The sequence below is a fragment of the Mandrillus leucophaeus genome, unplaced genomic scaffold (genome assembly GCF_000951045.1).
Source record: "Mandrillus leucophaeus isolate KB7577 unplaced genomic scaffold, Mleu.le_1.0 Scaffold345, whole genome shotgun sequence".
Lineage (NCBI taxonomy): Eukaryota > Metazoa > Chordata > Mammalia > Primates > Cercopithecidae > Mandrillus > Mandrillus leucophaeus.
In genome coordinates, this window is record NW_012103643.1 from 2,101,072 (window position 1) to 2,113,627 (window position 12,556).

Below are 12,556 nucleotides of genomic sequence, written 5' to 3' on the forward strand. Positions count from 1 at the left end.
GAGCTGAGGTAGTTCTAATGTAGTGATTGGAGAGAGGGATGCTGTATTTTGCTGGTGCTGAGATAAAAGTGAACAAGAATTTTTGTCTCTTCTCAATAGAAGTCGGGGTTTTTTTGTTTGTTTCTTTTTTCTCCTCTTTTCTATTCCCTTTTTCCATTTTGCCTGGAAATGGCTTTTATTCCCATCCTCAACCAACAGTAGTGTCCATTTGTTCCACGGTTTTAGATGGTAGAACTCTCAGGAATAGTGATGGACACGCAGGGGTCTGAGGCAGAGCCTGGCTGCAGTGGGAGCCAGTTCAGCTCCTCGTTGACGTCTCTAACCTTGCGCCTGCCGCGTTTGAAGTCAAGGCTGCGTTTGGCAGTAACTGAGACACGAGGCATCTTCTAGTAGCACGGAAGCAATTAGATGGTTTCTGGGGCTTTGGTTTCAGGAAAGCAGCTCCCAGTTGACTTTGAGACTCTTCCCCTCCACTGGAAAGCCCGTGTTGCATTTCACCTTTTCGTGTCTAATGCAACAGCCGCTTCACTCTCGAGGGAGAAGCAGCGGCCTTCCCTGTGAACAGTCGCATAGGCGTGTGGTGGGATTGTTGGCTTGATTGGATGGTGTCTTTTGTTTGCTTGTTTTTAATTCTGGCTTCCTAGAGGGCAGTAGGTGAAAGAATGAAGTTTTCGTAACTGGTAGTCACTTTATACAGCACTTTGTTGATCAAACTGCTTGCGTATCATCGGTTTTTTATTTCTCATTCCACTGAGGCACTGATAACGTTAATTGCTTTGTAGAAGAGTGAGCGATGCACCGACTGTAATTGGGGGAGACTAAGGCTCACGTTTGCTTAGCCTCCTACCGGACGTGGGACTTTGTCAGAAAGAAGACAGGGAAATAACTGAAGATTCCATGTCTTTGAGAGCCACTCTCTTTTCATAGGCTCTCTAAGAGGGATGTGGTGCCGTTAATCTAACTGCAGATCCCAAGAAATGTTACGTTCAAGTTCCCAGAAAACAAGTAACTTAGACCGGTGCTTCTGCCTCCTTGATGCATTTTCTACAAAGACAGCAAAACCAGAGAGGCACCCCCACCCTTACTAAGAACCTATTCCAGCTAAACAACCCTGGGACAGCGCTGGGGATCTTCATAGCACTGGACCATGGGACATGACCAGGATTGAGGACACTAACTCACTAACTCATCCCCAAATCAGTGGTCTGTCTACTTGAGAGCAGCTGTAGTCTATGTTACCCATCTCTTAGGTGCACGGGTTAGAATAGTAGATTATTTCCCAGGGAGTTGAGTGCCCCTTTGCCCATAACCTACAACCTCTGCTGTGTGCCCCGGTTCCCCCTTGCCCTTCCATCAGTTGCTAGAACATCTTCTAAGTCCAGATACCTCGACAAGGTAAATGCTGCGAGACAGACTGGTGATATCTAGACTGTAAGCCCCAAAAGACATCAAGGCATTCAGTGCATACCATTTCGGTTTTTATTTTCTCCTGTCCTTTGCTTTCTGGATTTTCATCTCACGTAAAGCATGTGGGGGTTTTATTTTTATATTTTTGTGTGTGTGTGCAGTGTCTGCCCCAAGCAAGTCTCTTGGGAGGAGGAGGCGGCGGCTGGCTCGAAACAGGTTTACCATTGATTCTGATGCCGTCTCCGCAAGCAGCCCGGAGAAAGAGTCCCAGCAGCCCCCCGGTGGTGGGGACACTGACCGATGGGTAGAGGAGCAGTTTGATCTTGCTCAGTATGAGGAGCAAGATGACATCAAGGAGACAGACATCCTCAGTGACGATGATGAGTTCTGTGAGTCCGTGAAGGGCGCCTCAGTGGACAGAGACCTGCAGGAGCGGCTTCAGGCTGCCTCCATCAGTCAGCGGGAAAGAGGCCGGAAAACCCTGGATAGTCACGCGTCCCGCATGGCGCAGCTCAAGAAGCAAGCTGCCCTGTCGGGGATCAATGGAGGCCTGGAGAGCGCAAGCGAGGAAGTCATTTGGGTTAGGCGCGAAGACTTTGCCCCCTCCAGGAAACTGAACACTGAGATCTGACTGTGTCACCTGCCCCGTAGAGAATGTGTGTAGATACTTCCTGCCCTAACTCTGCCCACCCTCCTGTACCGTCGACAAGAATGTCCCCTTAGGTCGCGCTCTTGCACACACGGTTTTGGCAGCTGACTTGGTTCTGAAGCCATGTAGCCACCCAACTTTGTCATTTTCAACGACATCAGAAATAATTCCTCAGAATCCCAAATAAGCTTGAGTCCTATCTTCTGTATATTACTAAGGGCTTTTATTTATTCTCAGTTAATCAGGGCCTGAACAATTAAAAGAAAAAAGATTCTATAGCACTGGAAAGCAGATCACCCCCAGGAGTTAACAGATGTACAGCAGATTAATTTAAGGGATAGTAGCACACACACGATCCTTCTATCTGAAATCAGTCCCTAGTTGGGAAACCTCTTTCAAACACAAAATGAAATGAAATGTGTACAGCTTGCAGTGTTCTGACTGTACCCTTCCCTCTTCCATGTCTCAGAATCTCTGTGTATTTTAAGAATGTGTGAGGAGAGGGTGGCAATTCATGTTTCAATGAGCCTTTTTTTTCCCTTCCTGTTTTGGTCTATAGCTGGTCTTACTCTGTGTCCATGTTCGGAAGCTCTAGTTTTGCATAGAATTATAGAGATGCCAAACTCTTTGAAAAGAGATCCAAATTTATCGCTTGAGAGAAAGAAGAAACACTATTTTTTGTATTTTACCTGAGATACAGGGGCACAAATAGATGAGGATTTTACAGTGTTAGTGTAACCCTGAGCCTAAAAAATGAGGATATAACCTTTTACAGAGAGAGTGAGGTGTGGTGGTTTTATATTTATACATGAAAGGCCAACAAGCTCATGCTAAGGATATACTTTTCTTCCAAGAAGCGGATTTTTTTTTTTCTTTTTAATGTTTGAATCTGTATTTGAGCTGGGAGTTTGGTTGGATTAAACATGACACCCAGGTGGGCGGGGGTGTGTGTCTGTTGCACATGGCAGGGAGGGGAGCCTCCTTCTCATGGGGTTGCCATGGTGATCATTGGTTTTTCCATTAAAATTGCATCTTCATCCATAGATTACCTTCCCCTTCCCTGACAGTTCATAACCAAACCTTTAAACAGAACAGCCTCTTTAAAAACTTCTCTTGTGTTGAACACTTTCTTCATGCCAACGAAACAGGGTAAACACGCTCAACACATTAATGGTCTAAACAGATATCCAAATACTAAGAAGAAAAACAAGTTATAGCACTTTCAATTTTTTTTTTTAAATAAAAAAGGTTTATAGCTTTTTCTTTTCCCATGTCACAATGTCCACTTCCTAAGAAGGGTTTAAAATACTATGAAAACTTTCTTTTTGGGGAAAATATCTATTTGGTGTTTGACACATCAGTAGGTACTTTAGACCTGAATTTTATAGTAGCTTTAGGAGTTATATTTTATAAAAATCAGTTATGACTTTATATTTCCAGACAATAGAGAGTTCAGTACATCATGCTCTTGTGCCTCTGCCTGCTTTTCCTGCGTTCCCACCCTGTATCCCCGTCCCCCCGCCTTTCGGGTTTCCAGGGCTTCGAGCTTGATCTTTTGAAAGTTTTATTCTATTAAATTTTTGCTATATCTTCTGGTTTTCTTAAAAAGCTTTAGAATGGTTTCTATACCCTTTGTACCACTGCATTTTTCCATATCATCTCCGGTTCGATCGCGTCCAGATGGAAAACGGAAGCAGAGGCTTCTAATCGTCGCATTTACTGGTTCCAGTGCAACACATCCATGTGAAAACACTCGGAAGTCTGGTGCTTGGAGAGGGTGCCATTGTCTCTTGTACATAAGGTCATGACGTGTCTATGTCAAAAGTTCTTATATATTTCTTTTATAAGCTGAAAGAAGGTCTATTTTTATGTTTTTAGGTCTATGAATGGAACGTTGTCAATGCTTGTCAAACAATAAAAATACTGAAAAGTGTCTGGGCGGTTCTGTGCCTTTTTGGATGGGAGGATGAGTATGAATTGTTGGCGGGAGAGAGGCCATGGGAGAAGATTCCTGGGAATGCCGTGCGTTGAAGTAACTCGTGATCATCAGGAGGACGCTGTTGTGGTGGTGCTTGAAGCTTTAACAGGAAAACAGGTGCATTACAGTTGCTTGGCAGCTTGACCTAACGTTACCCTACTGGGTACTGTTTCTTTTCCAGTCTCCTGCCTATCCCACTGGGAGCAGGCTGGGGGATTCCCATGAAAATAGTGGGGTGAAGTGCAGAGCTCCGACCGGCCTGACTGAGTTCTTGAATCACTCCACATGTTATCACCGGGGATCCGCTGCCTGAGCCTTTCACAGAATCACAAAACAAGGTACATAGTGTCTCTGCCTTTCTCTTCCCGTCAGAGTCCCCAGATCTGACCCTCCTGAGTCCCTTACAAACCTTACCTGTCAGCGTTACCCCATCCGTCCCTGCCCTCAGTGAAAACATTGTCTCCTGTCTCTAGAACGGCCTCTCCCTGGCGCATGGCAAGCCCTGTGGTGTAGCTACTTGCTCCTTGCAGTGGAGGTCCTGACACCGGCAGCGTCATCATGTCGCTGGGGGCTTGTTGGAAGTGCAAAAAACTGGGAGGCAGGAGGAGCACTTGAGGCTAGACGTTCGAGACCAGCCTGGGCAACATAGTGAGACCCCATCTCTATGAAAAATAAAAGACTTCGCTAGTCGTTGTGTTTCACACCTTTAGTCCCAGCTACTCAGGAGGCTGAGGTGGGAGGATTGCTTGAGCTCAGGAATTTGAGGCTTGCAGTGAACTGTGATCACACTATTGCACTCCAGCCTGGGTAGCAGAGAGAGACCCTGTCTCAGAAAAGAAAAATGCAGAAACTTGGGCCCCACCCAGAGGCACTAAACCAGAACTTCCATCTTAACGGGATCCTCTGATGACTCATCCATGTTCATGTTTGAGTCACATTCATTTGGTGGCTTCCAAACATTTTGATGTTGAGCAGTGATTTGGAGCACATTCCTCTTTCTTGTAAATATATTCAGGCATTACAGCAACAATATGTACATCTGTAAGACACAAGATTTCTTTCTGTAGCCAATGCATCCGTCTTGGGGGATGACTGAAGCCAGCTTTAACACCTGCTCCATGAAGTTCTTCCAGCAGTTAGAACTCTGGTGTAAATGAGATTTAGCAGTTTGGGCTGCTTTCCTCACCAATAGCTGAGCCTATGTGTGCGGAGGAAATGAGTGCTCAAAGTCGACTATAGAGGAATAATCATACCTCTTTCTCCACTAGTTTTGTTTATTTTCAGGCTCATCTCCCACCAGGCTGGTAGAAAACATCCTCAGTTTTCCTCTCCCTTTCTGTTCGTGACGTTTGGGGGCGGGGAGCTCCCTTCTGCAAAGATAACTGTAGCAGTGACCAGCGTGCTCATCCATCCACGGGCTCCTTCACGCATGATGGTGGGCTCTCTAGTGTATCCTTCTGCTCACCCAGGACACGTCTGCAGCCTGGTCCCCGGCATTCTGTCTCCTCTCTGGGACGTTGCCAGGATGCTTTGCCCAAGTTCTGGTCCGTCCCCTTCCACAGCTCTCCTGCCTGTATCCCCAGCCAGGGGCTAGTACTGTTTTTGTTTGTTTATTTGTTTGTTTGAGAGGGAGTCTCGCACTGTCGCCCAGGGTGAAGTGCAGTGGCATGATCTCGGCTCACTGCAACCTCTGCCTCCCAGATTCAAGGGATTCTCCTGCCTCAACCTCTTGAGTAGCTAGGATAACAGGCGCCCGCCACCATGCCCAGCTAATTTTGTTTTGTATTTTTAGGAGAGACGGGGTTTCACTGTGTTGGTCAGGCTGGTCTCGAACGCCTGACCTTGTGATCTACCCACCTCGGCCTCCCAGAGTGCTGGGATTACAGGCACGAGCCATCGTGCCCTGCTGGCTATTGCCTTTTCTGTGTGTGGGTGGTTATGGGGATGATGACAGAGAAACTGGGTTGCAGCGGGGAGCCCTTGTGTTTTTTTGCAAGCTTGTTGATACCCAAGTTTTACAGGCAATTCTGCTTTTTGGCGCAAACCTATTCCAGGATAGGGAACCTCTGTGACAGTTGCCTTAGAAGGGAGGTGCTGAGCAGGTTGTGGGGAAGTTGTGCAAATACAAGGAGAGAAAGAAATAGTCAAAATATTCAGCCACTTACATAGAGAATGTGTGAGATCAAAATTGCAGTGTCGACAGCCGGGTGCAGTGGCTCGTGCCTGTAATCCCAGCACTTCGGGGGGCCGAGGCGGGTGGATCACTTGAGGTCAGGAGTTCGAGATCAGCCTGGCCAACGTGGTGAAATCCCATCTTGACTAAAAATACAAAAGTTAGTCGGGCGTGGTGGCACACATCTGTAATTCCGGCAACTTGGGAGGCTGAGGCAGGAGAATCGCTTGAACCCGGGACGTGGGACTGCGGTGAGCTGAGACTGCCGCACTGCACTCCAGTGTCCTATCACTCCTCAACTCCAGCAGATAGGACAGTGGTAATGGCTCCAGGAACACTCCAGCCTGGGTGACAGAGTGAGACTCCATCTGAAAAAAAAAAAAAAAAAAAAAAAAAAAATGCAGTGTCACGATCCCCCTAGGCTTCTCTAAAGGAAGTCGTTGGAAGAAGGAAAAAGGAATACTCAGAACAGAAATCATGAATGTGTAAGGCTTCTGTAAACACATGGAGTATGGATACTGTTGGCAAGATACTGCCTTCTGCTGAACAGTGTAGGAGTAGAAACCCTCCCAGGTCGTGTTCCTGGGATCGCCTTGTTTCCATTCTTCTGCCTGTCATATGCCTCCCCACCCCCACCATATACCAACAGAATGCATTCTGTAGAAACCCTCATTCATCAACAATGGAGTTTATTCTGGTCTATTCTTGCTACATCATGAAGCAACCTTTAGCCTATACATTCTACTGTTTTAGTAAGTCAATTTCTACTGTCACTGAGTCCACCACCTCGACCATGTTCCTGAGTGAGATGTGACTCATGCACGTCTTCATGTCACTGCTGTCAAACTGGGCTGATGGCTTCTAACTTGTGTGCAGTGGATCCTCTGCTGTTGTCTAGTCACTTGGGATCTCCCTCTCTCTCTCTCTCTCTCTCTCTTTCTTCTCACTCTGTCGCCCAGGTTGGAGTGTGGTGCTGCGATCTCGGCTCACTGCAACCTCCGCCTCCCAGGTTCAAGCAGTTCTACCTGCCTCAGCCTCCCAAGTAGCTAGGATCACATGCCCGGCTAATTTTTGTATATTTTGATAGAGACAGGGTTTCACCATGTTGGCCAGGCTGGTCTCGAACTGTTGACCTCAGATGATCCACCCACCTTGGCCTCCCAAAGTGCTGTGATTACAGGCGGTCCCTTGGGATTAAAAATGACAAGGGATTGGCTGGGTGCAGTGGCTCATGCGTGTAATCCTAGTACTTTGGGAGGCTGAGGCAGGTGGATCACAAGGTCACGAGTTCAAGACCAGCTTGGCCAAGATGGTGGAACCCTGTCTCTACTAAAAATACAAAAATTAGCCAGGCATGATGGCACTTGCCTATAATCCCAACTACTCAGGAGGCTGAGGCAGAGAATTGCTTGAACCTGGAGGCGGAGGTTGCAGTGAGCCGAGATCGTGCCACTGCACTTCAGCCTGGGCGACAGAGTGAGACTCCGTCTCAAAAAAAAGAAAAAAGACAAGGGATTTAGACTATATGTGCACGCCTTGCACTTTCTGTACAGTCAACTACCCTGAAGTCAGGGAGGTGTGACACTTTTTTAAAAAACGCAAATCCAGGGTCCCTAATATTTTTTTTTAAATTCAGGAATCACATAATGCTTCAGAATTTCTTTTTCCTTGTTCTTCAACATACTTCATACCCAGGTCAAGCCAAAGTTAGATTTTTTTAGCCCGTGAGGCCCTGGTGGGATTGCTTTCACCTTTCTGGGCACCAGCTTCATCCTTTTTGACTTCAATACTTAGTTTCTTTTGTTGAACACCACCCGGGGCTTCCTGGGCTGCTCCCAAGAATGATTTGGTTACAGGATGTCCTGTGTTCTGTTCTACTCGGCTCTGTGCTTGTGTGTTCTGCCTGGTGACGTTACCTTGTATTTTAAACATTAATGGTTGGTTAATTATAGGCCCCTCACTTTCAATCAAGACGGTAACATTTGATTGTCCTTGATGGGTTTGTTGAATACAGGCATGGGTTGTGCATGCATACACACACTTAAAAATGAGTTTATATTTTGTTAACATACTGTTTTGTTAACCTGATTTTTACTCTTAATGATACAAGTTGTAGACATTTTCATGACATTCTATAAAGGTCTGCATCACTGTAAGACATGGTCACATCCATCATAATGGTCATAGTTCACCGTAATTTACATAACCAATTCCCACTTCACATAACCAATAACCAATGGGCATTAAGGATTCCAGGGGTTTTGTTATTAAGAAAACACGATGAACACCTGTATTGGATGTTTCTGTGCATTGGTCCAGTTGCTTCCTGAGGGAATACTGAAGAGGTAGCTTTGCGTACCTTTTATACATTTTAAATCCTGATGGCCATTTCTAAATTCTAGGATGCTGTATTCCTGTTTGTCTTCTGGTGAGATGTCAAGATCTACTTCCTGTCTAATGTCTCCACTTTGTCACAGAAATGGCTTTTCCACCTGAGTTTGCATTTCAATTATTTTGGCTGGTTATGCTTGGTGGGCTGGGCCTTCTCCCACTTCTGTCATCCTTTCTCTGTTCACACTCAGTTTTTTGTTTTGTTTTGTTTTGAGATGGAGTCTCGCTCTGTAACCAGGCTGGAGTGCAATGACGCGATCTCGGCTCACTGCAACCTCTGCCACCTGGGTTCAAGCAATTCCCCTGCCTCAGCCTCCTGAGTAGCTGGGACTACAGGTGTGTGCCACCAGTCCCAGCTAATTTTTTTGTATTTTAGTAGAGGTGGGTTTTCACCATGTGGGCCAGGATGGTCTCGATCTCCTGACCTCATGATCCACCCACCTCGGCCTCCCAAAGTGCTGGGATTACAGGCACACTCAGTTTTACTGTCAGTCTTCAGGGTATTGAGGGTTTCTGGTGATAGGAATAGCATCCATGCACTCCCCTTCAAAGTTTCAGAGATTTTAAATATTCCCCCACCTCATACATGCTGTGTGATGTCATGCCTCCAGATTTAAATGAAGGTTGAGTTTTTTACGATATTGATAAAATCAGTTTTATGTGACAGACATGGCCATTTTGAGGAATAAGCATTTATTGCCTTTTTTTTTTTTTTTTTTTTTTAAGGTTTGAATAGACTTAATAGTTGGACCAGCGATGTCACAGGACTAGGTTGTGGCTTAAGCGACCGTAATGTTATAATTCACTCCTAAACTCCAGCAGATGGGAAAGTGGTAATGGCCCCAGGAACAGAGCTGTTTAATTTGGGGAATGGATAGAAAGTCGAGGTAGGGATGGAGTGTCATTCACTTGAAACAAATCTTGATACCTTTTGCTAAAAGCCCTTGCATAAAAGATGCGTTTTTGTGGAAAATCAGGGAAACACACAATGACTGGCAGGTCTCCTATTAAACTTTCAAGTCTCAGGGAGTTTCTCGCCACCAGCTGGAGTAAGGTGCATCGGACCAGAAAGAGCAATGATCCTTGAACCAAAATGTGACTTTCCAAGGGTTCCAGGATGCAAATAGTTTAAGGAGAATCCATATCTAGATACTCAGTGTCAAGTGCCCTTTCCTAAAACTGATCTGCCTGGGAATGTGCTTGTGATAAAGTGCACGCTGTCTTCCCTCCCTCCTTTTTCACAGTCATCTTGCTCCCATTTTATTAAAAAAAAAAAAGAGAGAGAGAGAGAGAGAGACTCCTCTCAGCTGTCCTGTCCTGGATTGTACTTAGGGGGAAGAACCTCTGGGATACCAAACAAACGGTCACAGAGAAATGGCGTGTTCAGAAAGTAAATGACACCACCGACCAGGGAGCTAATCCTTCGGTGAGTCAGGTGGTTTCTAATTATTTGCTCCTAATCAGTTTGAAGAAGGACCTAATCAAGTCGTCAGGTGATAAGTCATTAATTATGGATGATATCTCTGATTTGGTGCAGATAATTCAAGAGGTCAGAGAATTGAGTGACACATAAAACTGCCGTAATTAAACTCCTTTCACTCCCAGTAGTCTTCAAACAAGGCTTTTCTGTGCTTGCAGCTACAAAAATGAAAAATAGAAATAGAATTGATGCACAACTCTGCCTAGCTAAAAATAAGAGCCACTGAATGGATACATGAACTAATTGAAAAATAAAAATATCCTTTTCATTAAGAGATTATTTCCAGTGAAGTTTTACTCTTTATATTTGATATTTTTATATCTCTCTCTCTATATATATATATATACACACACACACACACACACAAACTCTCTCTCTCTCTCCATATATATGTGTATATATATAAACTCCAGCAGATGGGAAAGTGATAATGGCTCCAGGAACAGAGTTGTTTAGTTTGGGGAATGGGTAGAAAGTCAAGGCAGGGATGGAGTGTCATTCACTTGAAATAAACCTTGATACATTTTACTAAAATATATATACACACACACACACACACACACACACACATATTTGGCGGGGGGAGGGGGGGACAGGGCCTCACTCTGTCACCCAGGCTGGAGTGCAGGAGTGCAATTATAGCTCATTGCAGCCTCAAACTGGACTCAGACGATCCTCACACCTCAGCCTCCAGAACAGCTGGGACTACAGACACATACCATGACCCTAGGGCTAATTTTTACATTTTTTGTAAAAATTACAAAATTTTTATAGAGACAGGATCTCCATATGTCACCCAAGCTGGTCTGGAACTCCTACCTTCAAGCAGTTTTCCCCCCTTAGCCTCCCAAAGTGCTGGGATCACAGGCATGAGCCACTGTGCCTAGCTGATATATTTTTATATTGGTCAATCATGTACCAATAATACTTACTTTATGGTAACACAATCCATAAGTGATTTTTTAAAAAAATAGTTGGAGCTTTATGGCATAGGAAATGCCAAAACTTTTAACATAGACATTTATCCAGATATCTTTATTTTAAAGAAGTATCATAGGGTAATAGGATATAATAGGATATTAGAAAAATGGGGCTAAAAGAAAAAAGGAATGATGTGAAATTTTTGAGTTTTTAAATGTATCCTTTGAATGGATGATGGGCATCAAATTGATTTGGGATTTTGGATTCACTGGGTACATTGAAACTGACATAATAGTTTTATTTGAAAATCTCAAATTTTATAATATGTAAGTGTATCAGTTGCTAGGTAACAAAAGCACCCTAAGGCTTAGTGGCTTAATACAACAAGCATTTATAATGTTCATGAATCTGGGGGTTAGCTGGGTAGTTCTGGACTTGGCTGAGCTGCTGGATCTCTGTGGTCAGCTGGTGGTTCAGCTCAGCCCGCGCCACATGTTCTCACACCCTGTGGCCTCACATGTATGTCAGCTGGAGGGCTGCTTGGTCTAGGAACCTCAGCCAGGACAGCTGTCTCTGCTTCACATGGTGTCTCTTCCACTAGTAGACTAGCAGAGGCTTCCTTACGTGGTGACCGCAGGTTCCAAAGAGTAGCAGGAGCAAGTCCCAGAACACAAGTGATTTTCAGGCTTCCTCCTGACTCCCCTTTTCATAACCCTTGGCAAAAGCAAGCCGTGTGTCCAATTGGGAAGGAACGCTCCAGGGTCATGGATCCAGGGAAGTGTGACTCCTTAGGGATCATCACTGCAGTAATCTACCATAGCATCCTTTGAAACTACTTGAATTGATGATAAAAACATTTATGATGACATTTAGCTGTCAGAGGGAATATATTTTTTAAATTATCTTAGGGAGTTTCTGAGGAGAAATTGGAAATTATTGCTGAGAAGTTGGAGTTATTGTCGAGAGCAGTCCAGGCTCTCACTCTTCCCCTCTCTGTTGAGAACAGGGCATCTGAATGGAGAGGAAGTGCATGGGCTTTGGGGTGGGACCGCTGTGTGCTTGAACCTTGGCATTTCCGTTGACCAGCTGTGTGAACCTGGGCAAACCACCAATCCTTCTGCGTCTGTTTCGGCACCTCTACCGTGGGGATGATACTACCTACTTTATCACGTGACCAATTAGTGGACACCACCTGCTTGTCTCCCTCTCCCTCCCGCAGCCCACATCGAGGGAGTAGCAGGGCCTCAATGTTCCCAGTGTTCTGAGATGATGAGATGGTGCCAAGTTCGCTTTGGAAGCTTCTAGCTCTGGTTTTGACTAATCAAGTGAAAATTGGCATTTGTAGAGAAGATGCTGGAAAATGCCTTTATTCTCATTAGGGTTTTCTATTCATTTGTAAACTTATGCACCACCCTGTTAAATATATAAAAGTCAATTTAGACTTAAAAGTGATCTCAGTGATTAGAATAAAAATAAACATTTTTGTATTGAATTTTTTAACAATGGAAAAGCTACCTCAAAAGTGTGTTCAATTTTTGTACCTTTTTTTTTTTTTTT

General features: G+C 44.8%; 1 protein-coding gene across 2 annotated transcripts in view; it reads left to right on the forward strand.

Moving 5' to 3' along the window:
- TIAM1 (T-cell lymphoma invasion and metastasis 1) overlaps positions 1-3,991 on the forward strand; it is a 364,694-nt gene extending 360,703 nt beyond the window's left edge. For both annotated transcript variants that reach the window (XM_011989052.1, XM_011989053.1), the window contains exon 28: positions 1,569-3,991. In XM_011989052.1, coding sequence (XP_011844442.1) covers positions 1,569-2,038 — 470 coding nt within the window. In that variant the 3' untranslated portion in view covers positions 2,039-3,991. The remainder of the gene's footprint in view (positions 1-1,568) is intronic.
- Positions 3,992-12,556: the final 8,565 nt, after the last annotated feature.